General features: G+C 35.8%; 1 protein-coding gene across 6 annotated transcripts in view; it reads right to left on the bottom strand.

The window, feature by feature from the left end:
- The window catches only part of PTPRN2 (protein tyrosine phosphatase receptor type N2), a 1,470,018-nt gene that overhangs the window by 843,582 nt on the left and 598,879 nt on the right, over positions 1–27,557 (bottom strand). For all 6 annotated transcript variants that reach the window (XM_074267305.1, XM_074267309.1, XM_074267307.1 and 3 more), the window contains one exon: positions 26,131–26,293. In XM_074267305.1, coding sequence (XP_074123406.1) covers positions 26,131–26,293 — 163 coding nt within the window. The remainder of the gene's footprint in view (positions 1–26,130; positions 26,294–27,557) is intronic.

The following is a 27,557-nucleotide window of genomic DNA, read 5'->3' as shown; positions in this document are numbered from 1 at the left end:
CAATTTAGAAGGTCATCAGGAAGGGTCTGTCACACCTGCTTGAGAATGGAGCACAGTCTAGCACAGCCCCAGCCCTAGCAAACCAGGAGCAGGCCTCTAGGCAATTGAAGTCAATTGAAATTAAAAAAAAAAAAAAGAATTTTTGGAAGGAACAGAATGCTCCATTGGTGCCATCCATGTGGTCTTCACCAATCCATCAGTCGATGTTTATTAAGTTCATATCTTTGAGGTTCAGTATTTTCATATGTAAAATGAAGAGTCTGGAACTAAATGGTCTCTAAGGTTTTTTCCGATTTTAAGGGATATTCTGCCCCTAGGAGAACATCAGGTAACTCTAATTTCCTCCCAAAATGACATTCAGAAATAACTCCAAATATAGGTCATTCCTTATTTTTAAAGCTTTGAAGTATGATTAGGGGTAGTAACATTTTGATTCCTACTTTGGTGACCATACAATCTCACTCCCCCCCTCCCATTTTAAATGAAACATCATTATTAACCTTCCTATCCCATTCTCCATTTTCCTTTTCCTCATTTTCAGTCAACAAATTTACTCAAGTTAAAAAAAAAAAATTAAGCATTCTGTTATGTGCTAGGCACTAAGCTAAACACTGGGAATACAAAGGTAAGAGTCAGTCTCTATGATTATGAGTCATCGCCCCCTTTCTACTTTTATCTTTTCTTCTAATCAATAAAGGATCATAAAGTTGAAGAAGTCATTCTCACTGTTTTTTCCTATGTTTCCTCTTTTTTCTTTTTCAGATAGAATATTTAAAATTCACTGATCTTCACTTTAGAATACTAATACCTATTTTTGCTAATAATTTCTTAAAGATGATGCTAAATCATTTTTACATGTACCTTGATCACATCTCAAAATAAGGAGTTTTGAAAAATGTTTTCTTACCCATTTCTAACTTGAGACTTTTGATGATACAAACCTTCAGGCTATATCTAAGAGACATTGGTTTGGGTCCTGCATAAAGTTATCTTTAAATTGCATGAAGCTTTTGAATACATCTGTCATATTATGCTATACTAGAGTAGTCTCCCTCTAGAAACTACCTTCAAATCCACCCAGTGTTATCATTAAAGTAGCATCTACCTTGTAGAATTAGCTGAATACACATGAAATCCAGTTAGCTTTTCACAGCAGTCATATATAAGAAAGGATTTGTAGGATCTATATCAATTTTCTCCCCTACTTGAATTTTTAGGGTGAGGTTGGGGCAATAAAAGCATAAAATAAGATTAGCTTTTTTTCCCCCAAAAAATACTGTCTTTTAGCAATCCACTTGCCTCATTTACAACTGGGAAATTAATCATTAGTTCCTTCTAAAAAAATGCTCAAGTCTGTTCATTGTAAGTACTTTAATTGGTCTTAGTTATATATGAATACAAGCCATTGGTATTGGCATTTTCCTCACTTCACTACCCCTTAGCTTGTGCAAAGGTGTCAAAAGAAACTAGCAACCAAAATTTGGCCGTCTCTGCCGGATCAGTTTGGAGCATGATCAAACATTCTGGTCTGTCAGACTGAAAGTCCTCAGGCAGTTTGCAAGCACACTTAATTCAGGAGATGCCTATTGCTGGCATGACAAAGCATGCCCCTACTGGACTGTCCCCACACTTCCTAATGAGATGATATCGACAATACCATCAAATTGGTGTAAGACTTGAGAACACAGAGGGGAGTCTCAGGAAGCCCAAGCTTCACACTACAGACAATTACAATGTGACTTCAATGTCATATTTCATATCTCAGTCCTTAAAAATCTTGCTGCCTTATACAGGTTCTTGTGTTTCTCTCTCCCTTGCTCCTTTTCCCCCCCTCCCTTCTTTCCTTCTTCTTCCTCCTTGGTCCCCTCCATCTCTTCTCCCATCTCTCTCTCTCCCTTTCTCTCTCTCATCATCCCTCTTTCTTTTCTCTTCTTTCTCTTTCACTCCTTCCCCCCTCTATTCATTCTTTTTTTCTTCTTCCTCTTCAATCCCCCTCCCACCTTCTGTTCTCTCTCTGCAGACCTCTCCTTTCCAGTTTCCTTCCTTTCCTCCTTTTCTCTTTCTCTCCCTCTGTCAGTATGTAATAGCTTTTACAGTGAATGTGCCATGTGTGAGCTATGAAGGAAGGAAAAGAGGGTAGGGGGCACTTGCATTTGTTGGACCTGGTATTATTTTGACAAGAGTTTTCTCTCATGCAGAGGTACACTCGCTTGGTATATTGTTCACACCCTGACAACATCACAGCTTTCATGTTTAAGATGAAATTCCAGAAAAAATATTTTATTGTTGGTAATAGAATCCAAATTGTTGAAAAAGAAAAAAGTTGTATAAGATGGAGCATTTTCAGAATTATATGATGATAATATAAGGTATATGTATATGTACATATAAAATATAGCTAGCAATACAATTTAGGTACACACACACACACATATATATGTATATATATATATATATATATATATATATATATATATATATATATACATATATATGTGTATATATATGGTGGATATATGTGTGTATACATATACACAGATATTTAAATGATGTTTGACTCACTGACTGAATTTGGTTTGAGCTTTCTGAATAGTCTACAAGCCTTGGCTCTCTCTTGCTTCTTACTACTGAACCACGATTTCCAAAAACTTAAAGGAAATTGCTTTAGTTCCAACAAATTCCATTGAAATAGTTTAGATTTTAACTAATTCTTCACAGACTTTCTCCAATCCCTTATTGTCTATAATTTATTCTAGCAAATAAGTTGTTGACCCTTGACAAATCATTTAAGCTTTGTTTGCCTCAGTGTGCTCAACCAAAAAATCAGGATAATAACACCTACTATCCAGGGTTTTTTGTGAAGATTAGAAGACATATAATTACAAAATGCTCAACAGTGCCTGGCATATATATATATATATATATATATATATATATATATATATATATATATATTAGTTATCACTATCACCACCACCATCATCATCACTGTGATATTTTAAAAATGAATACTACAAGATGGCTATAGTTTATGAAGATGTTTCTTGCTGCCTTTGAACACAAGACCAACTTGTCCAACTCTATTTACTTGTTTTAAGAAAACTCTGATTCATACTTTCATAGTTCACAACTTGCCTGTCTTCTCTATTTATGTTAAGACTACTAGTACTGATAGGATTAATTTCCCCAGGCAGCACATTCAGTGGACTGCTGAATGAAGATCTCCCATTTAGAACACCATCAGCAAAATTCCTGGTTAGAGGCAACCTAATGAATTGTATGATTTTAATATGCTTTAACATTACTTAGGGGATAGCCTAATATCAATGAACTTGATATTTTTTTGATTGACCAAATGATCAATTGATTATCAAATGATCAATAAACAGGCTGCTCATTTGAATGCAGGTGCAGCATACCATTTACATTGTATATGAACCTTTTTAAGAATGGTAGAATGGGCCAGAGTTTTTGCTCCCTTTGTAGAGCCTTGGAGGACTCCAGGTAACCTCCCTATCATAATGAGCCATTACTATATTTCTTTGTGGAAGATAAAATTGTGTGTGTGTGTGGTTACATGTGTGTATGTGTGTGCATGTGTGTGTATCTATATAGACAGAGGAAACCACTTAATATGAACATTAATTTTTCTTCATATCAAAATGACTATGTTCTCAAGATCTTTCATTATTCTCATTGACTTTACTCCTAACTTCAAGGAAGAGATAGCTTTCTCTTTGCCAAGATTAATCCCTCTAGAGATCTCTGCTCTTATCTCCCCTATTCATTTGTAGGAACTTTTCCCCTTTGTCTCAACTTCACTTTTGCCTTATCTACTATTAATTCTATCCCATAGTCTACAAGCATACTGAGTTTTATCCAAGTCTAAACAAAATCCAACCCTTTCACTAGACTCTATCATCCCTTTCACTTTCTTTCACTTCCAAATCCCTAGATTCATCCTCAATGACTTCCTTTACTCCTTTACCTTCCATTTTTATCTCTATTGCCAGTATTTTGACTTTAAATCCCATCAATGAATTGAAACTGCTTTTACCAAGGTTACCAGCAATATCTCAGCTAATCTGATAGCTTTTTCTCAGTCTTCATTCTCATTTCCTGCTTAGTCTTTTTCCTTTTTCTCTTGGTTTTCATGGCAGTGGCCTTTCTTGACTCTTCTCTTACTTGTCTCATGGCTCTTTCTCCGTGTCCTTTGCTCTCTCATTAATCATTTCCCATATACATAACACAGATATTCATCACATCTCTAACTTGAGCTTTCTCTTTTCCATGATCTCACCAGTTCTGGAGGCTCCAACTATCATCTTTATGACCTGTAAATCTAAATAATCAAGCCTTAATCTCATCTCTAAACTCCAGTCTTGAATCATCAACTGCCTGAGGGCCAATTCCCAGGTCTCTTACAGACATCTCATACTCAATATATTCAAAATCAAACATTTTCTTTCCTTTAATTTTTTTTTCCTTCTTTAAATGTCCTTTTTAATCCCAAGAGGCTAAATCACTAGCCAGAATACATAAAGCTAATAAGTGACAGGGCTGGGGTGAGGAAAAAGGATTACCAGGTTCAGCATTCCTCCAACTGACTCTTTCTTTTGTTCTATCTCTGATTGCTACAAGCCAAATTTTCTCTCTGATATTCTTCCCAGTCTCAGCTAGCTCACAGTTTGAACTCAAAGTCTTATCTTCTTAGAACCTTATATATTCTCTTCTGTTTGTTTTACTCAAGTTCATTAGGTAGCTGCTATCTCCTTCTATGTCCTGCGGTTGTTGATTCCTTTAGCAATGTAAAACTAGCTTTCAATGAGTTTAGCTTTACTGGAGACCAGCTCAACTTGAGAGCCTCAGCAGCAATGAATTTCAGGTTGTGATGCTACTATTTGATCAATGGTTCCCTGGCATACAAGGAATTAATACTGTGGAAAGGCTTTTTCATTATGAAATCTTAAAACTGGAATAAATCTAAGAGTACATTTGGTACAATTCATATCTGAACAGAGACCTTTTCTACAACCTCCTAAACAAGTGCTCATCATCAATCTTGCATATCATCAGAACATTCACAACACAAAGTCACTTAGACATTTGAACACTATTCAACATTGCTGGACTGGGTTGAGAGTTTGATGCCATAGGATTGGCTTCTAAGGGGACATGTCACCCCCAAGGTTCATCAAAGCAGCAGGGATAGTAGAGAGCATTAAAATTAAACTAAAAAAAAAGTAAAGTTTAAATCCTATATCACAATCTTGCAGGCTTCGTGATCCTAATCTAGATCATAACTTCTCTAAGTATTAGTTTCATCTATAAAACTGGAATAATAAAAATACCCCAAACAGGAGATGATTCAACTAAAGAATTAAAATGGCATAGCCCAATTTAAATGTAAACAACATGGCAAGGTGGAAAGAGAACAAGTCTTGAATCCAGAAAGATGCAAATCCAACTTCAATCTTCAATACACATTGGCTGTATGATAAATCACTTTACTCGCTCACACCATAAGTTGTAGAGGTCATGACCTATACTATTAGAATATAATGCCTTTCTGATAAATTCTCCTTTCTAATGAAGTCACAGATCTACAAGCTATGTGAAGAAAAAAGAAGAGGAGGAAAAGGATATGAAATTATTATTGTTAATGTTGATGTCATTATTGTTAATAATAACAATTTATTAGGTTACCTATGGTCAATTTACTTCTTACATATTATTTGCAACAGACTTCACATGAGTATTGGTGATTAAAAAAGCAAAACAAAAACTTTATCTTACTAAGATTTAACTTAAGGAGATGATTGAATTACACTGAAATTGGGGAGCTTGGGGCACATAGAAAGATAATAGTTGAAGTGCAGAAATCTTTTTTTTTTTTTTTTTTTTTTTTTTTTTTTTTTTTTGGTACACAGAAATGTTTTTTTAATGGCATTTTTTGTAGTAGAATTTCTCCTATTGGTAAATTTTCTCCAATGCAAGCTGATTATACTAAATTCAATTTGCTCATTTTAGTTTCTGAAGATTTTTCTTTTTTTTTAATTTTATTTATAAATTTTTGACAGTATATATGCATGAGTAATTCTTTTTTTTATAACATTATCCCTTGTATTCATTTTTCCAAATTATCCCCTCCCTCCCCTAGATGACAGGTAATCCCATACTCATGTTTACTGTGATATTACAATATAATACACTAGATACAATATGATGTCTAGTGTAAAATCCCATTTCTTCTTGTTGCACATTAAGTATTAGATTCCGAAGGTATAAGTAACCTGGGTAGATAGACAGTAGTGCTAACAATTTATATTCACTTCCCAGTGTTCCTTCTCTGGGTGTAGTTGTTTCTGTCCATCATTGATCAACTGGAAGTGAGTTGGATCTTCTTTATGTTGAAGATATCCACTTCCATCAGAATATATCTTCATACAGCATTGAAGTGTACAGCGATCTTCTGGTTCTATTCATTTCACTCAGCATCAGTTGATGTAAGTCTCTCCAAGCCTCTCTGTATTCCTCCTGCTGGTCATTTCTTACAGAGAAATAATATTCCATAACATTCATATACCATAATTTACCCAACCATTCTCCAATTGATGGACATCCATTCATCTTCCAGTTTCTAGCCACTACAAAAAGAGCTAACACAAACCTTTTGGCACATACAGGTCCCTTTCTCTTCTTTAGTATTTCTTTGGGATATAAGCCCAATAGCAGCAATGCTGGATCAAAGGGTATGCACAGTTTGACAACTTTTTGGGCATAGTTCCAAATTGCTCTCCAGAATGGCTGGATTCTTTCACAACTCCACCAACAATGCATTAGTGTCCCAGTTTTCCCACATCCCCTCCAACATTCATCATTATTTGTTCCTGTCATCTTAGCCAATCTGACAGGTGTGTAGTGGTATCTCAGAGTTGTCTTAATTTGCATTTCTCTGATCAGTAGTGATTTGGAACACTCTTTCATATGAGGATATAATTTCAATTTCATCTGAGAATTGTCTGTTCATATCCTTTGACCATTTATCAATTGGAGAATGGTTTGATTTCTTATAAATTAGGGTCAGTTCTCTGTATATTTTGGAAATGAGACCCTTATCAGAACCTTTAACTGTAAAAATATTTTCCCAATTTGTTACTTCCCTTCTAATCTTATTTGCATTAGTATTATTTGTACAGAAACTTTTTAGTTTGATGTAATAAAAATCTTCTATTTTGTGATCAATAATGATCTCTAGTTCTCCTCTGGTCATAAATTCCTTCCTCCTCCACAGGTCTGAGAGGTAGACTATCCTCTGTTCCTCTAATCTATTTATTATCTCCCTCTTTATGCCTAAATCATGGACCCATTTTGATCTTATCTTGGTATATGGTGTTAAGTGTGGATCCATATCTAATTTCTGCCATACTAATTTCCACTTTTCCCAATAGTTTTTTTTCAAATAATGAATTTTTATTCCTAATGTTGGTATCTTTGGGTTTGTCAAAGACTAGATTGCTATAGATGTACCCTTTTTTGTCCTTTTTACCTAATCTGTTCCACTGATCGACTGGTCTATTTCTTAGCCAATACCAAATGGTTCTGGTGACTGCTGCTATATAATATAGCTTTAGATCAGGTACACCTAGACCACCTTCCTCTGACTTTTTTTTCATTAGTTCCCTTGCAATTCTTGACCTTTTGTTGTTTCATATGAATTTTGTTGTTATTTTTTCTAGGTCATTAAGATAGTTCCTTGGGAGTCTGATTGGTATAGCACTAAATAAATAGACTAGTTTGGGGAGTATTGTCATCTTTATATTTGCTCAGCCTATCCAAGAGCACTGAATGTCTTTCCAATTATTTAAATCTGACTTTATTTTTGTGGCAAGTGTTTGGTAATTTTGCTCATATAATTCCTGACTATTTTTTGGTAGATGGATTCCCAAATATTTCATACTCTCAACATTTGTTTGGAATGGGATTTCTCTTTGTATCTCTTGCTGTTGCATTTTGCTGGTGATACATAAAAATGCTGAGGATTTATGTGGATTTATTTTGTATCCTGCAACTTTGCTAAAATTCTGAATTATTTCTAATAGCTTTTTAGCAGAGTCTTTGGGGTTCTCTAAGTATACCATCATATCATCAGCAAAGAGTGATAGTTTGATTTCCTCATTTCCTAATCTAATTCCTTGAATGTCTTTCTCGGCTCTTATTGCTGAGGCTAGCATTTCTAGTACTATATTGAATAGTAATGGTGATAGTGGGCAACCTTGTTTCACTCCTGATCTTATTGGGAAAGGTTCCAGTTTATCTCTATTGCATATTATGCTTACTGATGGTCATAAATATATGCTCCTGATTATTCTAAGGAATAGTCCATTTATTCCTATACTCTCAAGCGTTTTTAGTAGGAATGGATGTTGGATTTTATCAAATGCTTTTTCTGCATCTATTGAGATGATCATATGGTTTTTATTAATTTGATTATTAATATGGTCAATTATACTAATAGTTTTCCTAATATTAAACCAGCCCTGCATTCCTGGTATAAATCCTACTTGATCATAATGTATTATCCTGGGGATGATTTTCTGAAGTCTATTTGCTAATATCTTATTTAAGATTTTAGCATCAATATTCATTAAGGAAATTGGTCTATAATTTTCCTTCTCAGTTTTCAATCTACCTGGTTTAGGTATCAGTGCCATGTCTGTGTCATAAAAGGAGTTTGGTAGAACTCCTTCATCCCCTATTTTTTCAAATAGTTTATATAACTTTGGGGCTAATTGTTCTTTAAATGTTTGGTAGAATTCACATGTAAATCCATCTGGTCCTGGGGATTTTTTCCTGGGGAGTTGATTAATAGCTTGTTCTATTTCTTTTTCTGAAATGGGATTATTTAAGCAATTTATTTCCTCCTCTTTAATCTAGGAAGCCTATATTTTTGGAGGAAGTCATCCATTTCACTTAAGTTATCAAATTTATTGGCATAAAGTTGGGCAAAGTAACTCCTTATTATTTCTCTAATTTCCTCTTCATTGGTGGAAAGATCCCCCTTTTCATTTGTAAGACTAACAATTTGATTTTCTTCTTTCCTTTTTCTGATCAGATTTACCAAAGGTTTATCTATTTTATTGGCTTTTTCATAAAACCAACTCTTGGTTTTATTTATTAATTCAATAGTTTTTTTACTTTCAATATTATTGATTTCTCCTTTTAATTTTTGTATTTCAAGTTTGATTTTTGGTTGGGGGTTTTTAATTTGGTCTTTTTCTAGCTTTTTAAGTTGCAGGCTCAATTCATTAATCTTCTCTTTCTCTATTTTGTTCAAATAAGTCTCTAAAGATATAAAATTTCCCCTTATTACCGCTTTAGCTGCATCCCATAGATTTTGATAGATTTTGATATGATGTCTCATCATTGTCATTATCTTGGGTGAAATTATTAATTGTTTCTATAATTTGCTGTTTCACCCAGTCATTCTTTAAGATGAGATTATTCAGTTTCCAATGACTTTTTGGTCTATTTACCCCTAACTTCTTACTGAATGTAGCTTTTATTGCATTGTGATCTGAGAAGAAGGCATTTATTATTTCTGCCTTTCTGCATTTAATTTTGAGATCTGTATGTCCTAATATATGGTCAATTTTTGTATAGGATCCATGAACTGCTGAGAAGAAAGTATATTCCTTTCTATCGCCATTCAGTTTTCTCCAAAGGTCTATCATACCTAGTTTTTCTAATGTTCTATTTACTTTTTTAATTTCTTTCTTATTTGTTTTGTGGTTTGATTTGTCTAAATCTGAGAGTGCAAGGTTGAGATCTCCCACTATTATAGTTTTACTGTCTATTTCTTCTTGCAACTCTCTTAACTTTCCTTTAGATAGTTAGATACTATACCACTTGCTGCATATATGTTTAGTATTGATATGGCTTCATTGTTTATGCTGCCTTTTAGCAGGATATAGTTTCCATCCTTATCTCTTTTAATTAGATCAACTTCTGCTTTTGCTTGATCTGAGATAAGGATGGCTACCCCTGTTTTTTTGGCTTTACCTGAAGCATAATAGATTCTGCTCCAACCTTTTACCTTTACTCTATATGTATCTCCCTGCTTTAAGTGTGTTTCCTGTAAACAACATATTGTAGGGTTCTGCCTTTTGATCCAGTCTGCTATCTGTCTCCGTTTGATGGGAGAGTTCATCCCATTCACATTTACAGTTAAAATTACTAATTCTGTATTTCCTGCCATCATATTATCTCCAGATTATGCTTTTTCCCTTGACCCCCCTGAACCCCTTCCCCAATATTTAATTTATAGACCCCACTTGTGATGCATAGCCCTCCCTTTTTTAGTATCCCTATCCACTCCTTCCAAGAGTCTTCCCTTATTCCCATTTTCCTTTTCCCTTTTCCTCTCCCCCCTTTTAATGAGGTGAGAGAGAATTCTCTGAAAAATAAATATGTCAATTATTTACTTTTTGAGCCTATTCTGATGAGAGTAAAATTCACACAATGTTTCTCCCCCTCTCTAAATTCCCTCAGATATGGTATATTTTCTATATCTCTTCTTGGGATGTAGTTTCCCTCTTTTTATCACTCCTTCCCCTTTTTCTGATACTACTCCCTTCCCTTTACTACTCCCCCCCCCTTTTTTATATCAGTAAAATCAAATTATCCATGCAGACTTTCTATATATCTACAACAGAGATTCTTGAGACTTTTTTATCTTTTCCAATTCAGAAATCCTACTTTCCTGTGATTTTTTAATTCACAAATTTTGTTACCCTGAATCTCCTGTGAATTCTTTATTTTTTCCAACTCAAATTTCAGGATGTTGTTATTCTCTATCATAGCTTCTCTTTCCTTTCCCCATTTTTCTTCAAACTCTCTTAACTTTTTAATAGTCTGTTCTAGGAGAGAGTTATGTGATGGGGGGCAGGAATCGTTCCCCTTTAGGCTGTTATCTTCTGACTCTCTGCTATTAACTTCCTCGGGGTTGGATACCCACGCTTTCTCTGTGTAGAAGGAATCAATGGTTCTCTTAGCTTTTTACTCATGGTTAAAAAATCTTTTTGGGTCTGCCCTTGGGGTAAGAAGTTTATTTATTTATTTCTTTACCAGCTTCCTCCCAGACTGGATGGATGCCGCGGCCCCTGTGCCTGATCTAAGAGATAGCTCTGGGAGAGAGTTCCCATCCTCCTTCCTGGAAGTGCCTCAGAGGTGATTAGTACAACTGCGCTGTGAGGGTTGCCCAGTGAAGGACCCCTCTGTGTGTCCTAGAGACTTCATGAGGTTTAAGACTGAACAGTAAAAGTGACACAAAGCCCAGCCAATGCATCCCGATATCAGCAGCTGACGTGAAAAGCCCCTCACTCAAACTGGAAGTGTATGCCTGGAAACCATGGTCCCTATTTCAAAGGTTCTGCTTCTCTAGGACTTCCTAGGCTGAGTTCCACAGCCTCCAGCCAAGCCCAGCACTATGTGGATTAGATGTTGCCTCAGGCTGTATCCCCGCTGTTCAAGCTCTTAACTACCCCAGGTGAAGCCCCGGGCAGCCTTGCGGAGATCTGTTAGGTCACTTCTGGATTGGGGTGGTTCTAGTTTCTGGCTTTATATTTTAAAGTGGCTTGATTTCTCTTCTGAACTGCTGTTTTATAAGCAGAGAAGAGCTAACAGCCTGTGCCAGATTCCTCTATCTCAGTGGATTCCCTGATCCCAGAGTTCTCCCCAGCTCGATCGGGCGCAGTGTGCTAGCACTTAATGGTCTGTGCTGGCCTTTTTTCTTCCTCCCCTGGAAACCGACCTTTTCTGTTGAAACTCCAGATTCCCTTTAGCTGGTAAGTTGTGCTTCCAGTCCTTGTGGTTTCTATCAGTCCAGTGTTATTTTTGAGGCTGATTTAACTAATTGGTAATGAGGGAAGAAGGGAGTTTACAGATTTGCGTGTATCTTCTCCGCCATCTTGGCTCCACCCCCCTGAAGATTTTTCACAGCACAACAATTACCATGTAAAACCCTAGGAATGACTGGAGAAGAGCTTTAGATCATGCTCAAAGTCTATTAAATGTTAAGATTTTCTAGTAAACCAGAAGTGTATTCCTCAAGTGATCAATATACTCAAGTATAGTACAATTTAATCCATTAGATTGTCAAAGTCAGCTCATTGGCAGAGAGGAAAAATGCAGCAACATGTCATATGAAAAAGACATGAATGCCTTAGTTTGTTGTAACCTCACTAGGAATCAAGAATGTAATCTGTCAAAGAAATCTTGCAATGCAAGCTTCACTTCAAAAAGTAGACAGAGGTATTGTGCCATGATGGACAGAGATCTAGCCCTGAAATCAGAAAGAATGGAGTTTTGATTCTCTTTTCTGAGTCATACTGGCCATGTGGTCCTAAACAAGGCACTTCATTCCTCCATTTCTCCAAGTATTTTTCTGAGATTGCAAGCTGCAAGAGTTACCTATCTACATCTGGTTTATAATGAGTTCCCTATCCTGATGAAAGCAGTGGATCCAGACCCACTTCCAAAACATCTAGAATCAAAATCATCTTCCAGGGCTTCACCATGGCATGGTGATGACCTGGAATTCTTGAAGGTTTCAACAAAGAGCAAATTCTACACATCCTATTATTTGAAAAGGCTTTGGATGTGATTCCAGTGATACACAAATACATATCTATTGTTTAAGGGCCAGTTGTGCTAAGCTGAAAGAGGTTCATCACTGAGTTGATTTTATGACAACGATTTTTTTTTTTTTGGCTAAAGTACCTCTCAAAGCTCAAGCACTAAGTTATCCCCAGGTTGAGATGTGAAGAAGTGATAGAAGTACCTACATAAACAAAGTGTCAGATCCTCCAAACATTACAGCAGTGAAATATATTGAAGAAAGAAGGTAATGGACTCAGTGAACTTCATTCTAGTGAGAATACTATGCTCATTCCTAAATACCACATTTTTGAGTGAAATTATCAAATCTGTGGAGGAATATATCAGAACAAAAAGTATACTAAAGCCAAATAATAACAGAATCAGTTTAAGAAACAGGGTATATTTACCCTGGAAGAGAGAATACAGGATGGGAGCAGAGTAATGTTAATGACTTCAAGTGTTTGAAGAGTTGTCAAATAAAATAAGAATTAGATCTAGTCTGTTTGACTTCAATGAATGGAAGTTACAGAAAGAAGATACTCAGTATCAGAAAGAGCTTCTAACAGCTAGATTTTTTTAAATGTATTGTTTCATAAAATAGTGAGTTCGCTGCCAAATGGAGATTATTTAACAAAGGAAGGATGGATATTTGTTGAGGATGAGGTAGAAGGAATTCATATAAAATATTGGAGTATATGGCCTTTAACTTTCCTTTAAAAATCCAAGATTCTATAATTTTATTATCCCACAGTGATGAAAGAATATACTTCATAACATAGACATCCTGAACTAAGGTTAAAATTAACTTCCTTTCTCAATCATACTCAAGACCCACAACTGACTTTCTATTACCTAAAAAATCAAGTGCAAATTGCTACTCTTGGCTTTTAAAGCCACCAAATGTCGGCCTCACTTATTTGCTTAGATTTATCTCTATTAAGTATTTCAGAATTTTTTTACTTTATTGAATATGTTCAATTCACTGACCCTAAATACACCTTGACTTTTCCTACCTCCATGTTTTCCTTTTGCTTTCACCATTACTTAGAATGCCTCTTTTCTATTTCTTTGACAGTTTACTTTTCTAAAGAACTAGTTCAAATCTTCTCTTTCTTATAATTTCCTCATTCCACAGTGATTTCTCTTCCCCCTCAACTTCAAAGATAGGTACTGCCCCTGCTATTGAGTAACATCTTTCCAATCAATGTATTGAATTTTCTCATTATATATCACAAGTTTATATCCTCTCTCCAACTAGTTTGCATTGTCAATGCAAATAGAGATTACCTTATGCTTTTATGTAATCTACAATGCTGAACACTGTAATGTACACTGAAAACATTTAATAACTGTTTTCTGAGGAAAATCTTGGGGAACCCATGTAAACTATTACACCAGTTTAATCACTGTCAGAGTCCATCTGATTGTAAGATTTACTAAATAATGAAAGGTTATTGCCCTGTATCTGTAACAGAAACTACAATGTTTGTTATATCACATTGTAGTTTAAAATCATATGAAGACAAATGAATGCATAGTCTATCTTTTCACAGAAAAACGAGAGTCCAAGTAGTGCTGGTAAAATGCCATTTGTAAATTGTTAACATGCTCTTCCACCAGCTTCATAAAATGCAAAGCCAGTCCAGAGAACCGATCATCTCCTTTACTTATTATTCTAGAAAAGCCTAGATCATCTGTTATTGACTCTCAGGGCTGGACCCTCCTTCCCAACTCTACTCATAAGGATGCCTTTTTCAGACTGGTAATAAAATCCACAGTGTGATAAGATTATCTCTTAAGGTTCTATCTTAATCAAGGTTGTCCTCTGCTACAGACTCATTTGTGATATCACAAGTTTTTGAAGAATCTAGATGGAATGTTAAAGACAAGTACTGATAATGATAGAATATGAATCTTTTGTATTGATTCCTAAAGATTCAGTCATCTAGATGTGTTATAATTTCTACAGTTGTCCTTGATGCTTTTACTAGCTTTCAAAGTTCTCAAATGATATATCAACTTGAAATTAAACCAGCCCTGACTCTATCCCCAAATTAAAAGAAACTACTATAGAATATATGTTTTTTAAATTTTTTAAATTTTTAAAAAATATTTATTACATTTTGTTTTCATATCACCTATATGTTCTCTATATTGTCACCTCTCTCTGTTTCCCAAGAGCCATCACTTATAACAAAGAATTTTTTAAATGAAGGAAAAAGAAGGGGAAAATAAGCAAAACCAATCAACATGTCAAGAAAAAGTCTGATAATATATATTTTCTATACCTGTAGACTCCCATCTCTTCTAAGAAGCTGGAGGAAGTTTATTCTCATATCTATACTGTGGGATCAAGCTTGGTCATTCTTATCTGACAACCTTCAATTTTGGTTGTCTTGAAACTGTTATTCTCTCCATTTTCATTATTGTAAAAACTTTTTCTTTCATGTAAATAAAGCATCTTTGGACCTAGGACCTAAAACATAAAGATAGGGACCACTAGAAAGGAACAATCAGGAAAGCCTAGGATGGACGATTCTATGTCCATTCCAAGGCTTTAGACGAGTCATCTAGTTTCCCTAGATCTTGGTCTCCTTTTCTTTTCTAAGGATGAAAAGATATTGGCCTTTGTTAGCTTCCGAGAACTTTAGAACTAGAAGTCACCTTAAAAGATGATTTATTTCTACTCCTCATCTTCCAGAGAGATGAAATGAACATTAGGAGAAATAAGGGGTTATAGTCAGGGAGATATGAAAATTAAAAAGTTAAATTTCTTATAAAGGACTTTTTAAAGTCAAATGTTGTTGAAATGTTAAATGGAGATGTTTAGATTTCAGAATATTGAAGTGGTGCAGTATAAGGAGAGCATTCAAACTTTATTATGTAATATAATTTAGGTGCCAAAGGATTTTGAAGCAACAGTAAAAGGTCTGTGCTCTATATCCAAAAGAAACTGTTTGCTACCATCAGCAGTTCAGATGCCTTACTAACATTTTGATTTAGTGATCAATAACAGTTCAATTAGGGTGCCACGGCTTTGAGTTAGTTGGCCTGATTTAAAAAGAGTAGTGATTTTATTCCCCATGGCTTCTTTTATCAAGTAATCAGTGCTAAGACCTCCTAGGAGAATAAATTCAGAATACTCTCCAGATTGTCTATAGTGGATTTAGATTTTCGATGACAGAGGAATTAGAAGGGGATGATTTATAAAAGCATCCACTGGTAATTGCTTTGCACCCCAGAAAAGTCAGCAGCATGTAAAGCCCAAACTTGCAACTGAGGAATTTCATCAGCCAAGGGAAGAAAGAAAGTAGAAAAGCAGTCAAATAGAGTCTAAGCTATTTAACATGGCCAAAAAAAAAAAAAAAAAAAAAAGAAAGAAAAATATGACAGCTCTGGACACAGTAACTTGTGAAGAATCTGTAAGGGGTTTTTCCTTGGTTCAAGAGAGAACTTCTTTATAATTTCAAGCAAATATAACTTCACTGTAGGGAGAGGCTATGCAGCTCTCTGGAACTTGATATATGGTTTCAAAAAGGGATATTGTGGCTGAACAATTAACTATTCCATATCCAAGCTGGGAGAAAAGGATTTCCCTCCAGCTTAGGCTTTTCCTCAGACAACATCTGATTTCTTGTCACATCCATTCATGAAGCCTTTCCCTCATTAGAACTAGACAAAAATCACATTTGATTTTGTGTAATCAAGAATACAGATCACCTCCAAAACAAAATGCCACCTCAAAGGAGGAATTTAAAAGGTAAGATATATACAAAGATTTTTCTTACTTTCTTCCTTAAAAAAAAATAAAGCTCTTATCTCTGAGGATAAGAATACTGTTATTATTCAATTGTCTTATAGTTGTGTCTGATTCTGCTGCTATTTGGGGTTATCTTACAGGAATGGGCCTGAGAATGAAGCTGATTTTTAGGTGTATTCTTTGCCCATTAGAAAGATTTCAGGTCCACATGACTTTTTTGTTTGTTTTTTATTTTTATTTTTATTTTTGTTTTTGTTTTTTTTTCACTTTGATTTAGATTATAAACAGCAAGACACATCAAGATTGAGTGAAGACATTCATGTGTTGCATGTGCTACTGGAACTTGCTCATCTGAAACTGACTTTGACTCAGATTTAGGACTAGAAGTAACTTTGGAGGCCATTAAGTTTAACTGGCCTATTTTAGAGAAGATGAAACTAAAGCTCAGGTGTTCAGGATCACAAAGCTAGTAAGTATTTGAGGTAGAATTTGAACTCAGCTCTTCCTTACTGCAAGCCTAGCTCTCTGTCCATGATACCTAGATCAGAGAGAAATGGAGTCTTTACAAAATCCAACGGCCCTCTATTGTTAAACTTAGTTAAATACCTCTGTTTGAAGTAAATTAGATGGGATAGAAGGAATTGGCTCTTCAAGAAGAAATAAGTTCAAAACCTGCCTTGGACACTAATTAGATGTGTGACTCATTGCAAGTCAATAATGCTCTTCTACCCTCAGTTTCCTCATGATAACATGAGAGATTATCAGTATCTGACCTCTCAGGTTGCTATAAGGATCAAATTAAATACTGTGCAGAAAGAAATTGGGAAACCTTAAAGCACTATCTAAATGCCTATCTAAGGTCTTCTGTAGAGAATAAGGCAGGTGAGACTAAGGGCAAGATTGAACTTTTTAGCTGGGGTTGGGGAGGGGGAGAAGTGGGAAACTCCTTCCGCTGCGATACTTCTTTTCCCTTCCTTCCCGCTTCTTCTGAGTCATTGCTGCTTTTAAAGAATATGGTATCACCCAACTTGCCCTGCTAAAAATATCACTGGGCTGCAGCCTGGTTAGTGGCTATTGATTATACATAAACACTGGAAGGACATAATGTAATGTGTCCATTTAAAGCATTCAGAAATCCAGTTGCATTAACTAGGATTGAGCACATTACTTATCCCTTGTGATAAAGAAAAAATAGAAAACAAAGGTAAGGACAACTATGACCCCCCCAAAAAATTATTGCCTATTTGTATGTATTTAAATGACCAATATTCAAAAGACTTGGGAGAAATGCTGATGATCGCCATGGTGTGAACCAAATAAATGAAATCCTTATTTCTTGACAGTAGAGTTCATATCGTAGCAAGCTATCTGTGGGATCCTGGGATGGTTTCACTGAATCACAATTAGAATGCCCTTCTTTCTTTTCCTTCTCTTTTCTTTTTCTCCTCTCTCATTTTTAAATTAGGTGACTAAACTCAGAAGCTATAGAATGGCTTTCAAACACATAGCAGCTTATTTCATTGGGGTGGATCATTCATTTGAAAATGCAATGGTCTCCAATAGGCATAAAATAAGTAATACAGGAAGGACATATGCCAGTGTCCTAAGTTAACTTTTCAGGCTGGTGCACTGTAAAGCCCTAGAATCATCAAAATAGTTTCCGTCAGAAGGAAGTAGAATACTGCAAAGGACACAGGACCAGGAATTAGGAGATCCAGGTGACTTCTAATTCAAGCTGTTTCACTTAGTGGTTGTGTGACTGAGTAAACTATAACCTCACTAAACTCATTTTCCTAGTGCACAGAACAGAAATAATAATACTTGCACTGACCATCTTACAAATGCATCTGAGAGGCTAAAATGAGATGGACTTTATGAAGCATTTTCCCACTAATGGGTTAGAGAAATGGACAGTTGAGTGGAAGGCCATGCTAATGACCTGTGAGAAAAGAAATTCAGATGACTTCTGAGACTTTAGCCTCCTAGAAGAGAGCCACTGAGATCAAGGAGGAAGTAGTCTGCAAAGAGTTACTTATTTCCTCTTCAGACTTTTATACCTTCTCTTACCTTTCTTACAGTCACTGTCATGTGCTAGTGGGACACTTTATCTTTAAACTACTTGGATGTAGACATAGTAATCTGGAGGTTCTGAAAGCTTCTGAAAGTTTTGTTTTTATCTGTAAATTTTAAAACAATTAAAACTGTACTTGGTTAACACTATGAAAAAAGGTCATGTGACTGGTGCTTTTCTGGGATTTCATGTGTATTCTTTATCCATTTAAAAAGATATTTCATTGGAATAGCAACCGGCTCTAAAACCTGCTCTGAAAATACCTTACAGCAGAATACAACCTACTTCACACCCTCATTTCATATTTCTGGGTCTTCCTTCCAAGCCAAAGACTTCTTCAGAAACCCTCAATTGTAACAGAGAATTTCCTTATAGCCTTATTGTTTCGACAAACCCACTTATCTGCTGCCTTAAAGTGGGATAACCCTAAATCTCAGGAGGAAAGGTAACAATTATCACAAAAGAACCAAACTCAGAACCCAAACTCCTGAGTTCTACTGGAACCAAATTAAAATGAAATTGGGAAATGTTTAACAAAATAAATCAAAATACAATATAACTTAGCTCTTTAATTTGTGGTTTTCTAAGTCAATGTGCAGTCTGTGGGGATCTGTTTCTATTTGACTTTAGATCATTGAAAGAGTGCTTAAAAGTTAGGTAAGAAGAAAACAGTGTGGGCAAGTAAAAAAAGGAGTGGGGGAGTCTAGGTGTCAGGAGAACTGTTTCAGTCACTTAGTCATTTTACTTCTTGGGCCTCGGGTCATCTGTAAAATGAATTAGTCAAATTACAATTTCCTGAAGACAAATGATGAAATATGCTGCCCACTTCCTGACAAAAAGATGATAAGCTCAGACTGCAGAAGGAAACAAATATTTCAGATTTTCTTTTAAAGTATGTATTTGTTATAAGGGTTTCACTTTTTTGTTTCCAATAGGAAAGGGAAGACTAGTGGGGGAGAAGCACTAATAATAGGGACATAAAAAAAGAAAGAAAAGAAAAAGGTCATTGATGATGTTTTAAAAATTCACAGAAGATAAAAGAAGCAAAGCCAGAAGAATATGCAAATGAAGACGCTTTGAAATTTACATAAAGACATAATACACAGAAAAAGGAAATGTTAGTTATATGAGACCGATATTCATTTTCAGGTCCAATTCTATTTTTCTGTCTACTTTATATCAAAAATTTATTTGTTATTAAAGTTCCAAATAAATTGATTAAAAAAAAATTATCATTGGCCTATATCCTGTTCAAGATCCTGATTTCAGTTCTAAATAGAACTCAATATATAAACCATATAGAGAGAGAAACAGAGTATTTATTAAACAGTAAATATATGTTAGGCATTACATTAAGACTAAGGATACAAATCCAAAAAGCACGGCAATCCTTACCCTAGGGAAGTTTCTGCTTTAATGAAGGAGGACAAAACATTGTTGTAGTCATTTTTTTCAACCTTAAGTTTTTAAATTTTTTTTGGCTGGGGGAGTTGGAATTAAGTGACTTGCCCAAGGTCACACAGCTAGGAAGTGTTAAGTGTCAGAGGCCATATTTGTACTTAGATCCTCCTGACTTCAGGAATGGTGTTCTATCCACTGCACCATCTAGCTGCCCTCTCAATTTCTTTATTAAAACTTTTTATTTTCAAAACATATACATAGATAATTTTCAACATTCACCTTTACAAAAGCCTGTGTTCTAAAATTTTCCCTCCCTTCCCCTAACAAAACTCCTATGGCATAATGATGCTTAATGATGAAATTTTGCTTAAGGGAACTTTTACCAGAATTCCAAGGAAATTTTATTCTTTTAGCTTGAACATAAAATTTCATAGGAGGACAATATTTAGAGCTGAAAAGAAAGCTTTACATCATTTAGTCATTTAATTATAGATCTTAACCTAGGTGGGACTTTCAAGGTTATCTGTTTCATTGCAAATAGAAAAATGAAGTCTAGTGATATTAAGTGATTTTTCCCAAGATCACATGGACAGGATACTTGTTTTAAAAAATAATTTGGACCCAGATCTCCCGCTAAATGGCAAGTAACCTAACATATACTAAATATATGCAATTCTTCTAAACATATCATGCTGCACAAGAAAAATTAGATCAAAAAGGAAAAAATGAGAAAGAAAAGAAAATGCAAGCAAACAACAACAAAAAGAGTGAGAATACTATGTTGTGATCCACACTCAGTTCCCACAATCCTCTCTCACGGTGCAGATGATTCTTTTAATCATGAGGCCATTGGAATCATCTCCTTGTTGAAGAGAGCCACATCCATCAGAATTGATCATCATATAGTCTTGTTGTTGTCATGTACAATGATTTCCCTCAGCATCAGTTCATGTCAGTCCCTCCAGGCCTCTCTGAAATCATCCTGCTGATCGTTTCTTACAGAACAATAATATTCTATAACATTCATATACCAAAACTTATTCAGCCATTCTCCAACTGATGGACATCCACTCAGTTTCCAGTTTCTTGCCACTACAAAAATGGCCGCCACAAACACTTTTGCATATGTGGGTCCCTTCCCCGCCTTTAAGATCTCTTTGGGGTATGAGCCCAGTAGAAACACTGTTGGGGCAAAGGGTGTGTACAGTTTGATGGCCCTTTGGCCATAGTTCCAAAGTGTTCTCCAGAATGTCAACCTTCATTTGCAAAGAGGACCAATAATACCATATAACAACAATGATGTCTTGACTTGGGAATAGATTGAATTTAAGAGAGGCATAACTGTGGAAAATCTGCAACCTTGTTCTCTCTCCCAGAGTGAATTAAGTTCAGTGGCAGGACAAAAGACAAGACAACTGCCAAAGGCTTTGTTTTACTACCTGAGCACGTCACTTGCAGCCATACATGACTACAGCCTCTTGCTACATGTGGTTCCTTTCTCCATTGGAGGCACCATATCCTCATATATTAGTGCCCTGTTCATAGGAATATAATTTTAGTTGCTTATATTTTATAAGATATTTGGGGATTTGAGGGACTACATTTTTTCCTAAAAGTTGGGACAATTTACTTTTTTGTCCTATGCTGCTTCATTCTTTCTGCTCTTGATCAGCCCAAAACATAATGGGGAGTTGGAAGTGGGTAGACAGAAAGATGGCAGAGTAGAGAAATGGTCTGAAAATGGCTTGAAAGTCTGGCTTTAGAGGGCAGCTAGGTAGCGCAGTGGATAGAGCACCAGCCTTGAATTCAGGAGGACCCGAGTTCAAATTTGGTGTTAGACACTCAACACTTCCTAGCTGTGACACTTGGGCAAGTCACTTAATCTCAATTTAATCTCAATTGCCTCAGAAAAAAAAAGAAAGAAAGAAAGAAAGTCTGGCTTTTGGCAATATAAAGGGAAAGTTTAACCCTCTAAACCAGTGGTCCTCAAACTTTTTAAATTAGGGGCCAGTACATTGTCCCTCAGACTGTTAGAGGGCTGGACTATAGTAAAAATAAAAACTCACACTGTCTCCGCCCTTCAGCCCATTTGCCATAACCCAGCCGGCCCCATAAATGTCCTCATGGCTGCATCTGGCTCGTGGGCTGTAGTTTGAGAACCCCTGCTCTAAACCAAGGGGATCAGTCCAAGATTCAGGTGGGAAAAATCAGATTTTCTGAGCATAAACTGCATGCATGCCCTCTTTTTGCATGAGCCATTACAGGCAGATGTTTTGGTTCAGAGAAAGATGAAGAATAAAGATATTTTAAACTAGGTTAAATATATTTATACTAAAGCATTTATCAAATTTTCACATATACTGCTTCATAAAAGTTGTCCTCCTTTTACTGAGCTTCTATCTAATCCAAACCATCAAATTATTATTGAACATTTAGATGTGGACAGTACCATGAACGGTGCTGGACATATAAAGGCAAACAAAAAGCTCCCTCTGCTCTCAAGGGTTCACATTTCATTGTCTAAGCCCAGACTTCACAGTATGCTCTGCTAGGAGGCACAGCTAAGCTTCCTGTACCAAATCGCTGTCCCAGGTGCTATTTTAGTTGTTCTAAGACAGATTTGGAAGGGCTTCCTACAATGCCTACAACCATGGATCAGAAAACCTCTGGGAAACCAGCCATGCTAATTCTCATGATATCAGGCTTCTAGAAAGAATTTCTAAGGGCACGTTGGCAGTACCACTTCTCCTACTTCAAGGGAACCACCAAGCCTCTGACCTCTCAACACCATGGAAGGTCTAATTACCCCTAAAATAGTCAAATCCTGCTTGCTATCACTCCTAACCCCTCTAGGGTCTCACCTCCCTTTGCTCCAGCCAATGATTTTAGATCTCAACATGGCTCTTTATTTGAATGGTATGGAGGTACTACGTCTTCCCATTACTGAATATATAAGATCCTCCTAATCAATCAGCAAACCAAATTTGGAGACTGCTCCAGAGTTACTTAAGTACAAATTCCCTCTGGAGGCACTAAGATATTTCCCAGTGTGCTATCTGAAATGGCCGGGTCCCCTTGCCTATCCCAATCTGTGCTTTATGGTAGGATTTTAGCAGCTATATCTTGAAGCTATAATCTATAAGATTTAGATTTAGCAAGAGATCTGGGTCCAAATCATTTCTTTAAAAAAGTATTCTGTCCATGTGATCTTGGGAAAATCACTTAATATCACTAGACCTCATTTTCCTAATTTGCAATGAAACCAGATGACCTTGAAAGTCCCATCTAGGTTAAGATCTATAATCAATAACTAAATGATCTAAAGTTTCCTTTTTAGTTCTAAATCTTGTCCCCTTATGAAATTTTATGTTTTGCTCTTCAAGCTGCAAGAACAAAATTTCCTTGGAATTCTGGTAAAAGTCCCCTTAAGCAATTAATCATCATTATGCCACAGGAGTTTTGTTAGTAAAAAAATAAAATAAAATAAAACAGAAAAAAAATGAGCAGAGCCAAGACAACAGTCTATGCAATAACAGCAACATTTGAAGATAAATAGCTTTGAAAGACTTAGGAATGCAGATAATTGCAATGACCAATCCTAATTCCAGAAGGTCCACAAAGAAGATTGCTACTTATCTCCAGATAGGGATGTGATGAACTCAGGATGCAAAAGGAAACTTCTGTTTTGGTCATAAATGCAGAAATTTCTTTTGCCTGACTATGCATATTTATCACAGGGGTTTCTTTTTCCTTTCCTTTTCCAATGTGAGAGGGTAATTGGAGAGAAAGAAAATACATTTTGATTATCAGGAAAATATTATTTTTAATGAACTGAAGGAAGATGCCTTGATTTGACAATACCTAACTCAAATGACCCTTCTATTTCTTAACCCCAAGACACTGTGACAATAGTTTTAAAAGCTTTAAATCTATGATCTTAACAAGATAAGATTTCATAAAATCAGTTTCAGAGCTGGAAAGAATTTTATTGTCTAATAACCATAATAATAACCATAATAAAATAATAAATAACTAATGTTATTTTAGAGGTGAGGATCCAGAGACAAAGAAAAATTCAGTGGCTTATTTAAGGTCATTCCACTAACAAGTAGGAAAGCTCAAATTTGAACAAAGACAACAACTTCAAATTCAAAGCTCTTTCCAATGACCTGATCAGGTTCACACAGTTATTAACTATGTGAAAAAGGATGTGAACTGAGATTTCCCTCTAGTATACTATCCACAGTTACACCAAGCTGCCTATGTGGCTTTGGGCATATCACCTCAATAGTTTTACTTCAATTCTCTTATCAGTGTATCACAGATTCTGCAAGGACATTTTATTCCAACTGGTACTCACTTTAACACCTTGGTAAATACTCTTTCTAAAAAATATTTTGGCTGACTACCTAAATGATTCTTAACTGATAATTCTGTAAAACTTATGGGTGCTCAAGCCACTGGCATTAGAAAATCAGTTGTGACAACTTAGGACTATGACTGATGGGGAGATATAATCAATCTAGCTCTGGAAATTCAGTGGGAGCAGGAATTAAAATGAGAAGTTATCTGAACTTACATTGGCTACATATTAAATGAACACGTTGGACTAGATTATTCAGGGATCCCTTCCAGTTCTGGAGTTAGGGTTGGGTTAGAATCTTATTAGCAATAGCCTAGTTTAAGTTTTAGTATCAAGAAAGCAAATTTGCCAAGTTGATGCTTCCAGAAACAATAACAAAGACTGGAGCAGGATAGGGCTGCCAGGTGCCCAGCATGCCAAGGAACATCCTGTATTTCATTGTCTTGTCCTATTTTTGATTGTCAGGATGTATAACAGTCTCACATTTGATTGGGCTCATTCTCTGCTATCGCTCAGTTTGCAAACAACTGCCTTTTCTCCGAGTCCAGTCATTATGTATTTTGTGTTCCCCAAAACACAATCTAGCAACCAAGTACAGAATTATTATTCATTTAATTATTATTCATTTATTTTAAGTGCATTGTTTTTATTTTGCTTCTTTAAAATGCCCTTTGGGATCCACCATCCTCTCTGAAATGGTTGACATGTGCAAGGTATGAAATTCTAGGTGTGATGATAACAGTAGCCAGAACTGGCACGAGGTAACATAGCGATGTAATTGAAGTTTGTCATGAAAATTGTGTCTGCCATCTCTCTCCTCCTTTCAGCACACTCTTGTTATCTATTAGCACCTATCCTTCTCAAGCCCAGCAGGGATCCAGTGATGACTCCTGCTCTTTCCTGGCTGCTCATGGCCTTCTACTAGGGTCTATATGTTTTGCTTACTCTCATTAGATAGCCCTCAAGATTTTCGAACATCTTCCCCTTCAAAACTTAGCTGTCCTTGGTATCATTCCCTCAGGCCCTGCTCTTTATTAAGTGACAGCAAGCAAACACACTAATGTACTCAGTGGCTGCTGATATTAAAATGTGATCCCACTCAGATGGCATGTCTGCATGTTTAAAAGGGTCTTTCCAGAGACACAATGCCCTATTCCAAAGGAATGAGCCTTTGCATGGTATTTTCAGGAAATGCTGGAGAATTTGCGCAGGCAATATGGAGAAGTCATTTACTTCAAGACCTTTCCGATCTTCAGTATACATGAGAGAACTCCTTCCCCATCAAAGCATACCATATGAGCAGTTACTTATTCCAGGCCTTGTTTCGTTCTCAAAAAGACATCCTCTGAGTTTTGTGAGAGCAGAGATAGCCTTTTGCCATTTTTCATATCCCCAGTACTTAGCACATTTGTCCGGCCCATTATAAAAACATAATAAATGCTTACTGAATGTCTGAAAGACTAAGAGCTATATTATTAATACTCTCTTTTACTTTATCTCACTTCTTCATTTTATTTAATAACCAGAAAAAATTTGTTATTACAGTCTAATACTGGAAGGACATATGATTTCATCTAAAGGGAGCATTGACTCTATCAAAACAAATCAAAGCCTATTAGTGATTTTGCAGATAAACTCAGAGCTATATGCCTCTGATTTAAACACAGACCTTTGGGGGTCTGATCTACTACACCATTTTTTGCTCCTGATAGATGGCAGAAAGCATCAGAAATTATAAGTGCCTCAAAGGGTGAGAAATCTCTAAAAGAAAAGTGCTAAGAATCTAGAGAAAACTAGGCAAAATAAGTTTGGTGCAAAAGAAAATTCAGAGTGTGTTAAAGGACAGCCGAAAGAAAAAAAATCACAATTTACAACCTGAAGAGCAGCTTGGTCACTCTTAATCCAGGGATATACATCGGGAGTCGAAGCACGGGTAAGAATTTTCAGGTAAGTGAGATACTGCTGAAGACTCTTGGCCAAGTTGATATCCTTTTCCAGGGAAGATGGTCTTTTATTATCAATCTTTGGCTTCAAAGTCCTACACAGCAAAAGGCAAACAAAAGTAAATTAACTGACAAAATGTAATTAATTGTTTATCATGTGTCCAACACTAAACATTATCCTTGGCACTATCAGGAATATAAGAGAAATATGACACTGGCCTACCATAAGGAATTCATACTTTAGCTGTGAAAGGCAAGATGTAGACACATGATTAGCTACATAAAATTAAGTATTGTGGCATTGACATGACAGAAATTTTGAGATTATCTGCAAAGTTCTATCTTCATTCTAGTCCCCCAGATTGACAACTTCAAAGTCATCCTCAACTCCCCTTTTAACGTTTCAACCCCCATATGCATTCATTTGCAAGTCTTGTCTACATCAAATCTACCACTTGTTCTCTACCTTTTCTTTTCTCTTTAATAACAAGGTTACCATCCTAGTGTAGATCCTGAACACCTCTTACCTTAACTACTATAAAAGCCTCCCAATTGATCTCCCTTTTTTCAGCCTCTTTCTTTTCTCATACTCTACTTAGTTTTGAAAATAATGTTCCTCTGATCCAGCCTTTCTGGAGATCAATTTGGAATCATGTTCAAAGGACTATAAAACTTTGCATACCCTTTGATCCAACAGTACCAATACCGGGTCTGTATCTCAAAGAGATCATAAAAGAGGGAAAAGGATCCATGTGTGCAAAAATATTTATAGCAGCTCTTTTTTGTGATGACAAGGAATTGGAAATCAAATGGATGCCCATCAATTGGGGAATGGCTGAATAAGTTTTGATATATAAATGTGATGGAAATTATTATTCTATAAGAAAAGATAAGCAGGCAAATTTTAGAAAAACCTGGAAAGATATACATGAACTGATGCTGAGTAAAGTGAGCAGAATCAGGAAAATGTGGTACCCAATAACAAGACTATATCATGATCAACTATTGTAGACTTAGTTCTCAGTAATACAGTGATCTAAGACAATTCCAATAGATTTAGGATGAAAAATGCAATTTACATCCAGAAAAATAACTATGAAGACTGAGTGTGGATGAAAGCAGACTATTTTCACCATTTATTTTTTCTTATGGCTTTCCCTTTTTGTTTTTTTCTTACACAACATGACTAATATGGAAATATGTTTTAAATGATTGTAAATATATAACCTATATCAGATTGCTTGCTGTCTTAGGAGTGGGGAAGAAAAGGAAGAGAGGAAGAAAACAAATTGGAACTCAAAATTTTCTAAATGTAAATGTTAAAAACTATCTTTACATGTAATTGGAAAAATGATAAGA

The sequence above is a fragment of the Sminthopsis crassicaudata genome, chromosome 5, assembly GCF_048593235.1.
Source record: "Sminthopsis crassicaudata isolate SCR6 chromosome 5, ASM4859323v1, whole genome shotgun sequence".
NCBI classification, from domain to species: Eukaryota; Metazoa; Chordata; class Mammalia; order Dasyuromorphia; family Dasyuridae; genus Sminthopsis; species Sminthopsis crassicaudata.
Note: the sequence above shows the minus strand (reverse complement) of the source record. Positions and strands in the feature narration are given on the sequence as shown.